This window comes from Filicampus tigris, chromosome 13, assembly GCF_054856515.1.
Source record: "Filicampus tigris isolate MCC_2025a chromosome 13, RoL_Ftig_1.0, whole genome shotgun sequence".
Lineage (NCBI taxonomy): Eukaryota > Metazoa > Chordata > Actinopteri > Syngnathiformes > Syngnathidae > Filicampus > Filicampus tigris.
Genome location: NC_141229.1, coordinates 12,319,039 through 12,338,455, shown reverse-complemented (window position 1 = coordinate 12,338,455; position 19,417 = coordinate 12,319,039). Strand labels below are relative to the sequence as shown.

The 19,417-nt window shown below is 41.0% G+C and overlaps 1 protein-coding gene across 4 annotated transcripts in view; it reads left to right on the top strand.

Annotated features, from left to right (window-relative positions):
* Positions 1 to 19,417, top strand: part of mboat2a (membrane bound O-acyltransferase domain containing 2a) — a 53,798-nt gene that overhangs the window by 23,148 nt on the left and 11,233 nt on the right. For 3 of the 4 annotated variants that reach the window (XM_086050539.1, XM_086050538.1, XM_086050537.1), the window contains 5 exons: positions 2,288 to 2,433; positions 5,887 to 5,964; positions 14,785 to 14,880; positions 16,219 to 16,274; positions 18,274 to 18,328. In XM_086050539.1, the coding sequence (XP_085906665.1) occupies positions 2,288 to 2,433; positions 5,887 to 5,964; positions 14,785 to 14,880; positions 16,219 to 16,274; positions 18,274 to 18,328 (431 nt within the window). Of the gene's footprint in view, positions 1 to 2,287; positions 2,434 to 5,886; positions 5,965 to 11,815; positions 12,080 to 14,784; positions 14,881 to 16,218; positions 16,275 to 18,273; positions 18,329 to 19,417 lie in introns of those variants that run through there. The other variant, XM_086050540.1, reaches the window with a different exon arrangement.

The following is a 19,417-nucleotide window of genomic DNA, read 5'->3' as shown; positions in this document are numbered from 1 at the left end:
ATCATAATATATTGAATGCATGATAATTGACTGTCCAAATAAAAAACATATATAACATAGTTTCAATTCTGTCATAGTCCAACACTATTGTTGATTTTCTCACTGAACCAAAAGGACTGCTAAAAAGGGTGAAAAATACTTATTTGTAATTCATAATAAAGTTTCTGAAATTGGAAAACATTGAAGGAAAGTGAAAATGGAAAGACAAACAAATTGAAAGTGAGCATTTTGAGTTGCTACTTTTTACTCATGCTAATACGCACTAAAACCATCTGAACTATTATCAACTTTACAGCATTAACACATGCTCTGCTTTGTTTTCTTGTTTGAAAACACATTATTTGCTTCCTCTGAACTTTCTTCCTTCCACTTCACCATTTGTCTGCCTCGCATTCATTTGATTGGCTGAGTCCTGTGTGGGGCAAGTAACAATGCATGTGATTGGCCTCATTTCCTGTGCGCAAACATTTACAACAGTCACGGCCAAAAGCTGCCAGAAAGCTGCACTTGTATAAGTCAAACTATGGCTAATCCCACCAAAATTGGTAATTTATAAGCGTTGGCCAAGATAATTTTACAATAAAGAATTTTAATTGTGCACTTAGAATCTTGGGTCTTCTGCATTCCAACTATTATTTGATCCCTTCTTTGTAGGATGAAATACTGTATATTCTTCTATGGACAACATTATGCAGACACAATCCAAATGTACTTTTTAATTTTTTTTTTTTTTTTTTTTTTTTACATCTTCGTAGATGACTGGAACCTGTTGAGGTATAATATTTTCTTCATTTTCACTTCTTGTAGTTTTAATGGTCATTTTTTTCCTTAAAGTGCAGGGCAGGGATAGGCAAAGTGTGGTGTCCGTACCTCATACACGTTTATATTATCTAGAGTCCTGTAATAGTTATATCTGTTGCATTCATTTGGCCATTTTTAATGCAATTGGTGAACTGATTCTAACAAAATTAATATACAGTTCATAATAAAATAAATGAAAAAGTATTGATTACCTTTGCATTTGACTATTTTTGTGCGGACCATCTGTCAGTTTACAAGACTAAATGTGGACCTTGCGCTGAAAAGTTTTCCCAACCTTGGTGGGTATGGTCATGATTCCCTGGATTCACTTTCCCATTCGGCAAAAGTACCTGATGTATGCATTTGAGGCTATATCCGTCTCACTGGCTCTCTCATGAATCATGCAGGAAGAATAGATAATGGACGGTGTTTGTGGTGTCTCTAGCCTTTCACTGCTTACCGGACAGACAGATCTATTTGCATGACCTATATTTACCAGCGTGCCATTGTGCTGCCAGTGAGTGGGACATCAAACGACCATGTCGGCTTCTTATCAGATGAGTGTCTACTGCCTGCTGATGTTTTCTGTGTATTACACTTTAATTTGTCAAAAATTTCCAAGCCCTTGGTTTACGATTTTAGTCCTAGGGTCAACTGAAACTGTAGTATGTTCTATACGTTGGTACTTTCTGTTATACAGCAAGAGGTCCATAAGGTATAGGATTAATGAAAAAGCTTAAAGCTTCTTTGATGCCATTAAAGCACCGGTGTCAAACTAAAGGCTCGGTGGCCGTATCTGGCCCGCGACATCATTTTATGTGGCCTGCGAAGAGAAATGATGTGTTGACGTGACATATTTTTTTGAAATTGTCTTCACTGTTAACACAAGATATTCGATATTTCAAGCATTTGTTACCAATACTTCCTTTAAAATACATTGAAAAATACTTGAACAAACTATTTACTGGCTTCTGATTTCAAAACTAGTGATCCATCAGTGAGTTGTGTATAAGGCGAGCATACATTCACACGGGTTAGCAGTCGTAATGGCCATCCGAGTGAAATCAGAACTACAACGTGGCCCGTGACAAAAATGAGTTTGACACCCCTGCATTAAAGGATCAAACGATAGCTTCAGTGCTCTTTCAGTTTTTGTTGTAATTTTTTTGGTTAATTTTTTATTATTTATTTGAAAGGGACAATGCACGTTAACGAACGCTGGTACGATACCTGCATACATGTGCCGACGTTAGCATACAGCTAATTTACATTCGACATATCATTTATGAAACAATGTGCAAATTCAGTTGTAATAGCTTGTTCGGACAGGGGCAAGTTTTATGTAGAACTTGAGCTACACATCAGGTTTATTTACATTTGTTTCAGTCTGTCATTGAGAGTAGCAGCTTAGCAGCTCAATTCAAATGCAAATTTCACAAATGTATTTGGTGACTATCTAATGATGTCATGTTGTTTCCCTGTGCAGGTTAACTTTGTGGCAGGCCAGTTGTTTGCGCTGCTCATGGCCGTATGGTTCCGTCTCTACCTCCACCCGAGTAAGACCAGTCCTTTTGTCAGACATGTTGTGGCCACTCTCCTGGGCTTCTATTTGGCTCTCTTCTGCTTTGGCTGGTGAGTCACTCCTACTGCTGTAAAATACATCATATTCTTTAGCTTTCTTCCTTCTTTCCTTTAATCCTTCCTTCCGTCAAACAAACCACTGAATGCACACTGAGCATCCACTGATAAGTGTTTTCAGGTGAGGATTTTGTTCATCAACGTCCTTAGTTCATTGTTGATTAAAGGGACATGTTCTTGTAAAGAGATTACAGTACTTCCTTTTTCACTCTTAGCCAAAGCAAATAGATCGATCGCGTTGTAGCAGATACCCAATTAGAACGCTGTCACACTTTAATAGACAACTAACGAAAATTGGCAGAGTGCCACAGTGAAGCAGTGTGCATGTTTGTGTGCGTGCGTTTGCACGGTTGCTTATAAAACAGTAGTAAGGTTTTGCATTAAAATCTAGTATGATCAGAGCTGGGCAGTCCGTCCCGGGGCCGGACCGGAGGGCCAGACCGGTTGCCCATTTTTGGGGCGGGGGGGTTGGGGGTGACAAGTTTTTAAAAAATGGCTGGACTAAGCAAGGCCGGAGGTGGATTTTAGTCCGGCCCACTAATCGGCCCTCGTGCGTGTGACATGCTCGCGAGGCGGCCAAATCTCAACCTACTCTGCGAAATGGGCAAACGACAAAAATTGTTGCGTCACATGCGCCACAACAAACTGTGCATACTTACTTGCATTGGGCACGTTCGGTCTGCACAAAGAGGAGAAAAAAAGGAAGATGGAGAGGGAGAAGGAGAATGAGACGAAGAAGAAGAAGGAGGAGATGAAGAAGAAGGAGGAGATGAAGGAGGAGGAGCAGGACACAAACAAACATCATTTTGAATAATTTTTCAACAAATGGACATACAGCATGAGTTCTACAAGTGCTGGTGATAATAACTGCCAAAAGTAAGATAATACATTTTTGATAATATTCAAGTAAGCAAATTTTTTTCGCTGTTACTCATGACGCCGTTTTAGAAAAAAAAGACACTCTAGGAGGTCAAAATGTGTTTCCCCCCACTTTTCCGCATCCATTTTTAGATATGTTACAGTACTGTATACTGTAATCCCCTTGTTGCTTCGTTTTAGATGTGATGTGATGACACCTAAATAAGCAGGTGCTCAAGCCATAAAAAAATGCCTGGACCGACGTACTCGAATTACTCAAGGACCTGTTTCAGCCCGAGTCCCCAACGACCACAAGTAATATACAATCTGGGTGCTACCTAATAGGATGTTGAATTAAAAAAAAAAAAAAAAAAAAAAGGCAACACAGCACTTTTACCCTGGTTAAAAAAAATCCTTCTGTCAATATGACAACATTATGGCAGCGGGTTTGTCTAAAATGGATCAATACAAAAGACGTTTATGTTTTTGAAAGCATGCCAGACAATATTATTTGCTGCATTAATAGGCTATAATCCTAGATAGATTGCTGTACCCTAGTAGGCTTTAGAAAGCAAGCATGGGGCGGTTTACTTAGCATTTCAAATTTGCTGTATAAATTACAACAACACTTTCTGATGTAATCTGTTCCTATCCATAATTTATGTCTTGTATAGTGTGTTGCATTTGTATTATCGACATGGCGTAAATCAAGTATTTGCAAGCCCAAACCAAAAACCAGTAGCGCTCCCGATTTGATCATAATCACATTGCTGCTACAAGTTGAACTTTTATCGAGCACTCGAACAAGATGTTTTTTCTCTTTAAAGCCACTGTATTTTTCTTCCTTGGCCATGATTTTTTCGGAGCATTTCAAAACTGTCACGATGTAACCGTGTCCCTCCATTCAAAAACACACATCATATAAACATATTTGTACATTCACATACAGTACATAGTGTTATCAGGGCTGTGCACTTACACACATAATGTAAACATGTCTGATGTCAGCTGGGATAGGCTCCATCTCACCCGCGACCATGAAAGCGGTATAAATAACACATGGGTGAATTGATATGAGGTGTTGGTTGCTATCCTATGACTTGATATGACAGATTTAGTGTTGAAAAAGCCACATGGCCGATGATGCGACATCTTTTATAATGCATAATTTCCTCATTTTGGTGTCAGTCAGGGGTGACAAAGTGGGAGATTACAGAAATAAGCAAGTTGGAAGATTCCCCGCAAATGCCACTTCCTTCTTTCTTGTTGTGAGACATTTTGACTTAATGTGTTGTAATTGCCTGTCACTTTGAGGACTGGACTATTAAACATATGAACAAACCTATTGGGACAGCAATTGCTGGCAAATTCCACTCTTCTTTCTAAATGATGTTAGCGTGTGTCGTTGGCAACGTTTGTCCATTCATCCAGGAGAACATTTGTGAGGTCAACGGTCACGGGTGTGGGACCAGAGCGAGGGCCTGAGTCCCGATCTGTGTTTAGTACATCCCCAAGGTGTTTGGTCGGTTGCCATACCAACGAGCCAGACTTTTGGATTTCGTGGTCAGCTCTCACGTTCTCCGCTGATTCAAGTGCCTTGTGGGTGATGACTTAATCCCTCAGATGTAGAAACTGCTTTAAAGACAGATGAACCACTCCAGCACAATTCAATTAAACACACTCTTTATTATAATAGTGTGCACTTGTGATGATCACTGAGGCCGTTTACTCACCGTGTCAAATTTCTTAAAGACAAGAGCTACTGAAGGAACTGTCCGACTTTTTTTGGACTATGCTAATGATAATGTCTTTGTCTTCCCATGAACACTATTTTGTCAGATTTTGGTAAAAAGGTGTACTACAATAATGATTGGTTAACTAATTCTTCAGAATTATTTTGATTGTGTGGAATTAAATGATTGTATTTTGAACCGATTCCGTGCAGTATTTGACTGCAACCCGCAGAGACACTGCTCGTTCAATCTTTTGTTTTGTGGTCTATAGAAGAAAAATAGAATGTCAGCTTCTTTTCTTTTTCCACGCAGACCTATTCTACTCAATACAACACTTGTGTGGAAACAGGAGTTCAGAACATTCTGAGAGAAAATAATTTTGCAGGGTGTCCCAAATGGAATTAAATAGGCTTCATGTTAAAAAACAAATTCTTTATCAAAACTCCAACAAAATATTCAAACCGATTTTCTAACTGATTCCACAAAGATGTGCCACCTACACAGAGTTGTGTATGAAGTGCTGCTACGAGTGAAAACGCTTATATTGTAATAGGCGCATGTAAATGTAATAATACATTTTAGAATTGTCGTGAAACTTCACCTGAAAACCAAATACCGTTAATTTGTTGAAGCAGTGTGTGTTCCCTTTAAATTTAGTTCGTTTTCACGCATCTCGTTAAAATTTGAGATCATCTGACAAAGAATTACCTTTGTTATTAGACTATGAAATTATGTCAAATTTGTTAGGACACCCTGTATTATTAAAATGAATAAAGGAATAAATAGAAAACCCCCCAAAATGATTGGCAATTTTGCCCAATTATTGTATATATTTACATGGTGTCGTCCGTTGCAGGTATTCCCTCCATTTCCTGGTGCAGAGCGGTTTGTCCTACAGCGTGATCGTCTTCGCCGGCCTGGAGCACATGCACAAGTAAGCGCTCCTGACGGTTTGCCTGCAGAAATGGCCGCCCGGTGCCTTAGCGAAGGCGCCGGACAAGCGAGATCAGCGTCAGCGTAGTAGCATCGACCGTCTGCGTTTGTTTGTCTGGCTCTGTTTGAGGCGTACGAGCCAGGGTTACGATGACAATGATTCCGCCCTTAGGCCTGCGTCTGTGTGATCGTGGCTCATCAGGATACACACACATGCAACCACACACGCTTTGATGCCAGGATTCAAGGTTATGAGTGCAGGTGTAAACAGACAATGTTTCCCCGTGGGCTGAGCACTGAAAATAGATGCTAACAAAACATTTTTTCAGCAAAGCAGCTGTTCCAATAAAGGACTCAGCATTGCCATGACCTAAAACAAAGAACAGGATCATGCTGAATGAAGTAAGGAATATGATGCATCCCTGGATGGGACCCTTAGGTTTCTTCGGCATAACTTCACACAATCAAATAAGATCCACTTCAAGACCAAATGGTAGAGGAAGGCGAGTGGTATTGATTATAATTATGCTTATTAATGTGACTGTCATGTGAAAATGGTGTCATTTACTGAGTGGTGTTTCTAATACAGTGCACGTTGTTCCGCTAAGAAAGTTGAGGGGTGAGCATAGAGCTTGACATCTGTGTGGTAATATTTACACAATACAAGCTGAGTACTTTCGCTTTCGGATTGTTCTGCAGTCAGCCAGGTTACCCCACCTTCACCGCATTGTCGGTGTCAAAGTTCCACTCGGGGGTAGACGCACTGTGGCTGGATGCACTGACATGCTCGTGTCTGCCGAAGTGTTTAACCCACAGGGCTGGGTCGTCTTTGCATAACAAATGAGGCATTATTGTAGTGGCAGGCTGAGATTGACTCTACTGTGATCTTGCGTGAGAGTAAAGTGGGTTACACACATACCAATAGCAGGGACAAATTTGGGCATTTTGGCCCCTCCTCAAGTCAAAGTCACCAAAGATATGACTCCCTTATGTGTGTAAAAGTTTATCCTGGGTAATTATCCTGTGGTGTGTGGGCTAGGATATATGACAGCTAGGAAAAGATGAAGTGAATCAAGAAAGTTGCCTCCGTAAAGGGGGGGGAAATCAACCCAAACATATTTTTCAAGAACACGTTCCCAGCAGGCCCACTAGTTGAAACGTTCCATTCTGATTAATATTGCATTTGTGCAATATGAGTTAAGCAGCAAAATCCACCCGTTTCTAGCTATCTCAGGGGGCGGCCATTTTGTCACTTCTGTCAACTGAAATGACATCACAAATGCTCGGGTAATGACCAATCACGGCTCAGCTTCAGGAAGCAGGTGAACTTTAATTGGTTGTTACCTGAGCCCTGAGCAGTTGTGATGTCATTTTTAGTCGACAGAAGTGGCAAAATAGCCACCCCCAGAGGTGGCTAAAAACAGGTGGATTTTGCTGCTTAACTCATATTCCACAAGCGCAACATTTATCAGAATGCCTTGTTTCAACTAGTGGGCCTGCATTGAACATGTTCTTGAAAAAAATATCTTTGGTTTGACTTCTTTAACCTTTCCCATATGTGACTTCTGCCTAACTTTTCGAACACTTGCCCTGCCCAGTCAATTTGAGTACTGTTTTCCATAAGAGTCATTCGGTCACTCAGAGTGATTGCATTGTGACAGCTTTATGGAGCTGCTAAAAATGCCTTTTTGTATTGCACTGTGGCAATGAGTTTGAAACTGGCCCAGCACGACTCAAGACTGAAGACAAATGATTTGCTCACAACGCTAGGCATCGTGTTTCACTCCATTCCCACTCTCCCGGCTCCTTCTGCGGCACTCCCCTTTCTCCAGTTGACAGTTCACCTGTTGGACATCTTCAGCAGAATGTTCTAGAACGCTTTCAGTGTTCCAAGTGTGATACACAGCACTACCTGGTGGTCAGTGAGTGCAAGTACAAATAATGCTAACATTTCTTGCACGTCCACTGGCGCAAGAGCTGACTTAACTCCAGCCTACCTGCCAATTGACTGGAGGTCAGAAATGGTTCAAGCACATTGCAGGTTTTCTTCGTGTGAGGCTTCTGCCTAACTCTGTAAGAAAATTATGATGCAGGACACAACAATTTCCTTTTTAGAGCTGGCTTGCATTAAAGTTTTTGACACCAACGTTAGCTCGGCTAAAGTGAATAATGTTACACTTTGCCCATGTCCACGATAATCAAGCAACAAGGCAGAACTTGACATTGAAGTAAAGCTTTTCTGCTCCTGAGCATGACTTCAATCATAAATACCATTTTTTGAATTGATTATGTACTACAGTGTAATATATTATGTTACACACAGTGGAGCAGAAAATATGTGGAAATATGTCGCGCGTTATAATTGCATTGAAGATAAAAATTTTTTGAAGCCCTCACAAAATTCCCTCTGACACCCGTGCGCTACTCGTGTTTGGCGAGGCAGAGCATGCTCCGCTGTCAATAATTTCTTAACGCAGTCTTATTTTCTAAATCAATCAGTAGCTCGTGCTTGAACGGTTTCCATGTGGACTGCCTGACGCACTGGCGCACCGTGTCCCCAGTTGGAGTGTCTAGAACGTGCACCGGCATTCCGTTTTTGGTGCACTCTGAATAACCGAACGGCACATTTCAACAACATTCTGAGTTTCTGACCGGTCGGAATGAAGCAATGCATGCTGGGATCGTATTTCCGAATGCTCACCTAGAAGTCGTTGCCCCCAAAATGCTCGTTCCCTTATTGTGGGTGTGTTCGGAAATACGCTCCAAGCGCGCTGTTTCACTTCAAATGTACCTTTTGGTTATTCAGAGTGCTCCATTAAAAACGGTGAATGGTGCACGAACAGCACAGCTGGTGCAGCAAATGACGACGAGGATGACAAAATGCCGGCTAATAATGACGTTATATATTTTTTTTATCTTAAAACGGCTTACCTTAACGAGTATTCCGCGTTGCATTGTTGCCAACGGTACAAAGGATTAATACGCCTTTTAAATCATTGCTATTGTGCAAAGCGAATGTTAGTTGCCATGACTACTTCTGTACTTCCGGTGGAAGTGTTTCATCGAAGGCGACAACGACGAAGCGGCAGCAGCAGCAACTGGAGTCATGCCACTAACTTTGCACATAAACAAGGATTTAAAAGTCGCATTAACCCACCATAATTGTAGCTTTGGCTACAATGCGACGGCGGGATTCTAGCTAAGACAAGCCATTTTAAGATAAACATTTTTTAGTTATTAGCTGACGTTTCATTCTCGTCATCGCGCTGCCAGGGCGCAGAGCGTGCTCTGCTCATATGAATTTATGAAGGTTAAAGGTTAAATTGCTCGTGTAACATACGGTGGGATCCGTCTGTGGGGGCGTTCGTAATGGCTTAATAGAAGCGTAAATAAAATATTTTAAAAAGTCAAGCGCTACTTTGCGGACTTCGGGTCATTTTTGGAACGTAACCCCCGCGAATTGTAGTATACTGTTTTTGTGCAATTAAATGAGGATAAGCAAAACCAAATAACATTGTGTGCATCATATGTTAGGCGTCAGCCCCATTTGGTGGTGAGAGTGGTTACGTTTTGCTCGACCTGCATCATGCATCACCTGAGGAGGTAGCCTCTCGCTGACTAACTGGCACACGGACAAGTTGCGCCTGGGAGGAAGGAACGGTGACGTCAGCAACTGCGACCTCCTTCCTCCCGTCACTCCCACCTCAGCTGCTGAGGCGAGACGCAATATTCAATCATATGTCTCTGTTCAGGAAACCTCTTTGGCATTTCAGTGAGGCGTTGGATGAATGCTTTGATTTGAGTGGCATTGGGCCTGATTTGCAGATAACCTTTCGAACAGTCCCTCGTTGTGTTGCAAGCTGTTAGATGTGACATCATGTGACTTTGGTGTGGAAGCTGTGAAGCATACAGTGTGAATTACTGCATCACAGCTGCTAGCAGAGCAGATGGAAATTTTCTCTGCACGTATTTGAGTGGACACGGTGGTGTTTGGCTTCCAGGCATTTAGTGTGTGTGTGTGTGTGTGTGTGTGTGTGTACAACCTGTCAGTGCTCAAACGCACATTTCAGGCTCTTTTGTTTGACTTTACTGTGCGCGTGTACAAGCTGCTCAAGTGCACCTGTCCACTGCTGTGCCACAGAGGGTGGTGGACTCCTTGATGCAAATTACACAAAAACAAATCAGATGTGGATAATGGTAGAATCCCTGTTGGGCCTTCTGCAAACATAGCAGCTGCACACACAATCATTAAAAGCACAGTTGTATGTTACTGGGGGCAAATGGGATCATGAAGAGGATTAAAAATGCTCGTGTACGCAAATACTTGGCGAGCTGCTCATACTCAAATATACTAGAGTGTCTCATATAGTCCAGCAAACATTGTCGTATATCCGACATAATCTACATGGATGGCAGGCAGCTATGTAAGTGCTGACTTTACAAAGGTAATACAGCTATAATTTTGATTGACACTGTCATTAAGGCATAATCTGACAATGTTAATGGTCAGCCTGCGACTGGCTGGCCATCAGTTCAGAATGTATTCCACCTCTCACCCAAAGAAGAGATAATCTCACGAAACCAATGAGGAAAAGGGCTGTAGAAATATGGATGTGTAGCTTTGTGGCTTCTATTAAAAAAAAAAAGAAAAGAAAACAAGTAGGAAAAAAAAAACACTGCTTCTTTGCTGATCACAGTTAGGATGGGCGAGGCATTTAACACCAGTCAGTATATTTACAGAGACTGAATGGCCACAGTTTCTTGACAACACGCCGTCCAATGGAACGTAACAGCCGAAACGGTACGTTCCAATGCGGCCACACTCGGTTGTGGAGTCGGATGAGCACGTTCAAGACACTCCTGGTGTTCGATGAGGTTTTACCTCACTCTGACGCCGCTTCACTCTCGCGGCTGCAAGCGGTGTCGGACAACGCACGCGACTGCTTGGGAGGCAACCCCACGAAATGTCGACGCAGGCTCATGATCACCTCCACACGCTGCCTGAAGCTAGTTGTTGCTATTAGCTGTACTGTTATCCTACTGTTAGTTGGGGAGGGGAGGGAAGGGCGGGCAGGGGGTATAAAGATCAATGCCTGCCTGATTGATTGACTGCTATCAGTCGCTGTCTCCCTCCTGAGAGTTGACACGAGTTTAGCGTTGCTAAATGTCTGAAATATAAACGAGTCGGGGTTTGTGTGCGCATTCATGCTCTTGTCTGCTTCAGCCTGTGTAAGTGGAGAAGCGATCAACACAGTATTTTTGATTTTGTGGAGGTGATCATGATGAGATCACGTTTTATTTCAATAAATCCAAACTATTGTGCAGAACACTTTTATACTTTCACAGGTTGAAGTGGACAAGAGTAGTAATGTGCATTTGCATTTTGGTGGCGATCGGTTGCCGTTTTAGACAGCAGAACTGACAAAGCGAGCAATTTTACCACGCTTGCCTTTCTCCCGTGACGTAGACAGCTGAGGCCGAAAACATAACTTAAGCCACGCCCCAAAAAGGGGCTGGACAATTTGTCATAAACATGATCACAAAAAAGCCCTTAAATCACTACAGAGTCTTTTGAGGTGGGCATTTTAGTACTGATGTCATTTTTACATGCAAACCTATTATATCCAAGTGTCCCTTTAAACAGTACTTTTGTTTTTTGTTCGTTTTGGGGCTTCTGCCATGACACCAGTAATAGCGTGTAGACGTTCAAGTTCCTTGTAGCGAAAGGAGGAAGTGAGTATGCCGTAAAGCAATTCAGGACATTTGTATTTTTTTTGTGTGCCAGGGTTGCTTCCATACTCCTCAAAGTTATACTTAGTGCCAGTAAAAACGATACAGACCCCCCCCCCCCCCCAGGGCATGACAAAAGTCCTATTCAACTACTTGTAAGTCAATGTTTCATCAAAAGAGTTGTGATTTTTTTTGATTAAGATGGATTTCCTGCTCAGTGCTGCTTTAAGTCAGTCCGTTAGTCCGTCAGAAGTCCGTCCCGCTGTCATCTGTTCCGTCCATCAGTTGGTCTGTCACCATTGCTTCAGGTTGCTGCCTCTTTGGACTTTGTCATTACGAGTGCTGCGTGGTAGGGGTGTAACGGTACACGCGGGTGTATTAATACGGTATGGCATGTTCGGTTCGGTCCACCTACATTTGGTCCGGTCCACTTATTAGCGCGAGCTTGCGGACGGGCGCTATTGACTGTTGCACGCGGGAGAGGAGGGCGAACGCCAGAAGCCGTGATAAATCATAAATGGATGGATGAATGGCATTATAATGAAATACGCAAACAAGCCAGAGCTCGAAGGTCCCCCGTACACTGCGGTCCCCTGTTTGGGGACATTCTGGCTTTCCTGTTAAAATCGCAGATGGGAAAGGTACGTGTATAAGTCCCAAAGTTGTGTGCCAACATTGCTACATGAGATCCGCGGCTATGTTGTAGGTAACACGGCTAACATAATAACGAATATCCGACTTTGAATGTTTCTTAGACGAGGAAGCAAGCAGTATTTTTAGCCAAAAACAAAATACAACAGCTCTGTTCTTCGTTCTCCGCTGCTTCTCTCTCTAGCCGTACGATGCATTCACGAACCTCGGAAACATCACAACTCAGCAACACACAAATCCGACCACAACACAGCTAACCCGATTCGTTACAATATGCTGTTCAACATTCAAAAATTTCAATGCCTAAAAAGTGTATACAATTTCATAAAAACTTTAAAGTGACTGTATTTTATTATAAAAAGAGTTTTAATACAGTTAGCAGTAATTGTAACTGTTATTGTATGTATTTTTTTTCCCCATCACAAAAAGTGTATACGTATATGTACTGGAAAGACAACTTGTCTTTAACTTGAATACTTGTGTCATAGTCATAGGCTGTTGCTGCTGAGTATTCAAAGATTTCAGTGTCTTAATAATTTACTAAATTAAGAGATCTTTATTGTTACTGTATTTTTTATTCTGGTGTAATTTCTTAGAATGTCACCCAAATGTTTCGCTTTTTTTTTTTTTTTTTTTCTAAAGAAAAATGTACCATTTACTTGTCATCTTATCTGTTTTTTTGTACCGAAAATATACAGGAAGCGAAATATCCAAGAAACCGAACTGAACCGAAATGTGATTTAGCGTACCGTTACACCCCTACGGTGGAGGTGACGTGGTTTCTTCTCTCATCCCGGTCAATCAAAAGGACGTTTTGTGTCTTTTCTCCCGTCGTGCTTTGGCTCCGGCCGATGTGTTGTACTTCTTCTGAGAGCAACACAATCCTTTTATTGTTTTCAGCAGGGAGATGCTAGGCCGCTAGCGCTTGGACTGTGCTCAGTCCACCCACAGACTTTCCCTCTTGTTCTGCCTTGACTTTTTCTTTTGAAAGCTTTCACTTGTTTGCTAACAGTGGCACATTGTTGGACACTCCTCCGCCCTTTTGTCCAGTTCTTGAGCATTTCCATAGTGATGCCTTGTTGTGGAGGTCATTGTCTTTTTGTTCTTCACCATTGACTAACAGGGATTGATATTGTATATTTTGTTTCCAAGGTGCGGTACAACATGACACATGATGGGCAAGGGTCAATTATATCAAGAAACACTTTTTAACTGTAGCCCACAAGAGGATTCCTAATGTGCTCAGAACATGGGTCACAACTTGTTTGGATGATGTTCAGAGTTTGTGTACATGTACCAGAAAAGAGAACATTTCATTCTCAAGTACTATATTTGTCTCTCAGAAATCCATGTCCTCCAAAAACTAAAACGGTCTCATTTAGACGTGAAATTATTTGTAATTATTTCGATAATCGGTTAATCGTTAAGAGGAAATCCATGTCCTCCAAAAACTAAAACGGTCTCATTTAGACGTGAAATTATTTGTAATTATTTCGATAATCGATTAATAGTTGAGACCTTCTTTAATTTTAAATTGTCCAAATCATGATAGTTATATCCTCCTAACTGTAAATATTCTCATTTCTTTAGTCCTCCATAAAAGCAGATATCTTATCTTTGTATTGAATCAAAATTAAACGTTTGCAAGCATCTGCTTTTACATTGGGAAACAATGATCAACATTTGAGCCTTTTTTCTATGTTACGGACCAAACCAGTAACTGAATCTTAATTTATGTTCGTGCCTCTTTTTGTACTGTTAATTTGAAATAATGTCCTGTTTTTTAATATAGGGATGGAAACAAACGATTTTTTTTTTTTAATCTGATTCGTCGATCAAGCAGAAGCTGCTCTGTCATGTCTATATGTTAAGACCATGATGAAATAAATGTTGGACTTTTGTCTAATATTTATTCATTTCATTTCAATGAATAATCTTGTTTGGCCCCTACTAAGATGGTCAAGTTAATTCTATGCTTCAAACTACTTTGGTTTTGTTGGATGAGTTTGCTGTGGAACAACTTGAAAGCCCTGACCTCAAAAATCACTGCGAGTTTCGACCTCCCATGAATAAAGTAACCAAAAGAAACAAAACATTCCAACTTGAAAGTCGTCACGGAAGTTTCACTCTAGTTCTAACAGACAGCTGTCCCAATACTTTTGTCCGCATAGCGAATGTACATTTAGACAGCGACTCACATTGATCATTGTAGATGACGTTTTAAATTAGAATGTCATGTTCAACTTGGCCGCTTTTCATGACATGACAGCAAAGAAAGCGTATTGCTTTATTCCCACTTAATAATAAATAAGTACAAGTTGCAGCTCGAAGCTTTCATCCGTGGGTCTTTTCATTCATGGGCCAGCCTCCCATAAGACATCAGATAGGAATATAATAATTTCCTTTCTCTCTCTCTCTCTCTCTCTCTCTCTCTGCACAGGTACTGCTTCATCGTGACGCTTGGCTATTTGATTGTGTGTCAGATCACACGTGTCTACGTGTTTGATTACGGCATGTACTCTGCAGACTTTACCGGGTAAGCATCGGACATCGTCGGTATGTGATGCTATGATGCCGCTTGACGGAGGAGTTTTTATTCGACTGTGAGCCAGCCAAACAGAAATGTGTCTGGAGATGCTCATCAATAAGGGAGTCGCGGTTTGTTCTCGCCACACTTTTGTGACAATTCAAGCAGACTGCCTGCACTCGCCACAAGTTGGGGGTGGGTTGTTGCTTGGCAACCGGATCCAAACCAGTACTGCCTGTTGGAGAGCACAAATTTCACTCTTTCATCTTCTCTTCTTGCCCATCTTATTTTTCTCTGAAGACATAGAATGTTATTCCTTAAAGGGGAAGTCTATCCATCAACCTCAAAAAATTATTTGCAATAATATGCCTTGTTTAGACTAGTGAAGGAGCATAGAACATACCATTGTAAAAAAAAAATATATATATATATCTTTTGCGTTGACTTTCCCTTTCAGTGAAGGGCCTTTAGTCTTTTTTATGTGTAAGATTAGTAGGCTATAGTAGGACCTATAATGTTGAACACACTCTGTTTCAGGGTGCTGTTTCAGAGAAGCCCCGATTCGATTCGATTTTCAGTTCCCGATTTTTTAAATTTTTTTTTTAGATTATTAAAAAAAAAATCACTACCATGCTTGTCTGTGTGTGCTAAGTGAGGTGCTGCAGCCATTCACAAACGCGATACACAATGAATGATGTTTGGCGCAAGCATATCATTTGATCTACACATTCAAAATGTGGTATGTATCCGGAATGGGGAAAAAATTGAAGACATACATTTTTAGCACTCTAAATTAGTATATTCTAATGACCTAGGTATGTTGTCTTTTGTTAGCTGTTGCTCTATAGGGCTTGTGAGTGTTGAGATGTCCGAGTTTGATTCATCTCGATTCAAATCGATTATTCGATTAATCGGATTGAATCTATTTCGAATCGATTTTCGTTACATCCCTCGTTTTGTGTGACTTTTGGGTCCCGCTTTCTTGAATTTTGATTGAATTCCAAATTGTACTATCTTAGGGGCATTCAACTATACAAGTACTACTTTAATGAAATAAATAATTCTTATACAGATAATCCACATGAATTCTTTTCAACCCCTTTTTGACATTCTCTGAGTTGTCCTGCAGGGAACATCCCAATATAAATCTTGAGCGCTCACTATTATTCGGTTGGATAATGGGTTCAATATGTTCCGTATGCAATCGTAAAGCAACATTCCACCAACAAACGAGGGCTGTCATTCTTCCCAACAAGCATTGAAATGAAGGCTTTAATTATATTTAATGGGTCGGGTAAGAGATCCAGACAGGGGGCTGAGCGGCTTGTGTTTTCTCGTCTTCATCAGGCCCATGATGGTGATAACACAGAAGATTACAAGCCTGGCATTCGAAATACATGACGGTAAGAGAAACATGACTGCCTTTTTTACCACGTGAAAATGACTAAAAAAAAACTGATCACACAATCACATTTCCAAGCCAAGGACTAGTGAAGCAGCACAAAGAGTATAAATACTGTTATGTAACAAAGCAATGACCCACTGCACTCTCTCGCTCTGTTAAACGGTTAAATGGCTGACTCAAAACACAAGTTCCGTTTTGCAAGAGGACACATGTAGTTAAAGCCGGAACATCCAATACATTCTGGCCAAACAAGGTCACGCCGCATGATGTCGTCGGGCCACCAGGCGACCAGCATATGACACACACCGTCAAATTTTGCCTGTGTATGTGTGTGTGTGGGTTTGTGTGTGTGTTGCCATTTCCACACAGGAAGGTTTGAACAATTAATATCCAGATATTCTTGACTGTGAGGCAGACGCGCTAACCACATTCCGCCATATCGCCCAGCTGCAAACTCCAACCACAAAAATAAACGTATTTCTAAACATGAACCGGGAACCTAAGAACTGTGCAGCAGACGCGCACAGCACCATTTCACTGGGCTGTCCTTGGTGTACCGTACATTATATGATAAAATGCTCCTGCATCTGTTTCCCGCAGATGGGGGGTGAAAACTAAATATGGATGCAGAAATTATACGCATGTGAATGTAAATGCATCCGATGACATGTTGCCTTTACATTTTCTTCGTGGACATTTCTTCATGAAGATACAACAGGACAAGAACATTTTCCACACAAACCTAATTAGTCAGGAATAAAAACAGCCTGTCACCCTGTTGCTGGGCTTCTCATTGACAACCTTAACCTCCTAAGACAAATATTTACTCAGCCAGTCGTCAAGACTCGCCACTTAAAATATTTGTTACCAAGGTGCTGTTTGGAAAGTGCAGCCACCACTTGTATTAGTGTAGGACTTGAGTGTACACTGTGCTCTTGTTTGTTTAGCCTTTGCTGAAGAGGGCCAGTGGCTTTTACAAAGACCCAGTGATGTCTTTTTTTACTTTTAAAGTTACCTTCTTAAATAGGAAGTCAACTGAACATATTTTTTTCCACAATATGTTTTATGCAGGCCCACTTGACTAAACACGGCATTCTGATTAATATTGCGTTTGTGGAATATGAGAAATCCAGCCGTTTTTAGCTAGCTCCGGGGGCGGCCATTTTGTCACTTCTGTCGACTGAACATGACATCGAAGTTGCTCAGGGCTCCGCTAACGACCAATCGTGGCTCAGCTTCAGAAAACAGGTGAGCCGTGATTGGTCGTTATCCGAGCCCCGAGCAACTTCCAAGTCATTTTCAGTCGACAGAAGTGACAAAATAGCCGCCCCCTGAGATGGCTAAAAATGGGTGCATTTTGCTGCTTAATTTATATTCCACAAACACAATATTAATCAGAATGCCGTATTTCAACTAGTGGGCCTGCTTAGAATATATTGTGGAAAAAAATATGTTCGGGTTGGCTTCCACTTTAATAGCCACATTATAAATCGCAGATGCCAGAAATATCCTACATTAATTAATCAAATCAGTGTAGATCAACAGAATTTCCTGATTTGTTTTGTCTGATCATGTGATCTGATCGTTGCGACTTGTTGCTGGGCAGAATTTGTTTTGGCAGAGAACCAAAAGGAGCAAGTTCAGAGTTCTAATCTCAGCTCTGGCATAACTGTGTGGAGTTTGCATGTTCTTGTGTGGGTTTCCACATTCCAAGTTATTGTTATTGTTATTATTATTTTTTTTAAATAAGTTTCAACAAGGTTATTTTCAATTTTTCAAATACATTAAAAAAAGGCATTTGTTGTGTTTTTTAATATACCGGTATATACTGCATTAAAAAAAAAATTGATAAAAAGTCACACAGGAGAAACAGAACTATCGTTTTGACTGTTGTATCTTTTGGGGCAGTGCACCCCTGTTGCCCCTAATGCAGAAAGAGTCAATACAGAAACTGCTTTTCTTTGTGTATGTTTCATGCAGGTTTTGTCTGTTTGTAGGTTTGACCAAGCGAGACGGACAGCTGACTCCAGGTCAGAGATACCTTGCTATCAGGTATGTGACTCAGGTATGTTTTTATTACATGACAGGATCTAATGTTTGTGCTAAGTAGGGATGAAAGCGTTTGAATACGTTTTCAAATGGTTAGAATGACTGTTTTGAATTCTAATTATCATCAAGAACGTATTTAGTGTAATGTATTCTGTAGTGTGGAGTACATTTACAGGACAAGTGATTGCGTGACGCAGTGTTGCCGACTCTTTGAAATAATAATAATAAAAGAGAGGAGTGATTAGCCACAAATCTTGTGACATTTTCTGGTGTGACTATCTGTCCGCCGCTGGATGGTTTGACTGCCGCCTCACCGTAAGTGTAGCTGTAGATGCAGATCGGTCTGAAGCCTTAAGCTGGATAAAAGCGCTGGAGTTGATAAAAAAAAAAAAGTCATTTCGAAGCTTCAGTATGTCTAACTTAAAGAGTTAGACTAGAGTTACAGTCATAATATGATACTAAAATCGGGTCGGAAGACCCGCATCTCTATTAGGCTTGCATTACAACTGCAGGGTTTTTTTCCCCCCAAATATTTTGCTGCAGGAGTGAGCACGGCTGCGGAGGTTCAGCAAGAATATAAGAAGTAGGTCAGGGAATTAATACTTGACAACATCTTAAACAGAGCAGAGATTAGAGGCACAACAGAGCGTGAGTGTGACATCTTGACATGTAAGGAAGGATGAAGGGACATGTTTATTGTAAAGCCCAGGTACACTACCGGTATATTGACAAAAGTATTGCGGCACATGGGAGAAATGGGAAGATTCTAAGATGCTAGTGTGGCTGTGGGATTTTTTTTTATGCCTATTCATCTGTATTTTAGAAGAACATCATTGATGGGGTGGAGGTAATTGTTAGCCGTCAACTTCAACATAAGTCATCCAACATGCCTTTTACAGACCTTACTTTGTTTGTGCCTTCACCAAATTGTTCTCATTCAACCATGTTTCTACAATATACTATATTGCAGTTCATGGTTTGCACTCCCGCTATATCTCAGATTTTAAGGTCTTTTTTAAGTGTTTTTTTACAGTCCAAATTTAGTTTTGTGCCTTCAGTGTAGTGCGGCAACATGCTGGGCATCACTCAGGT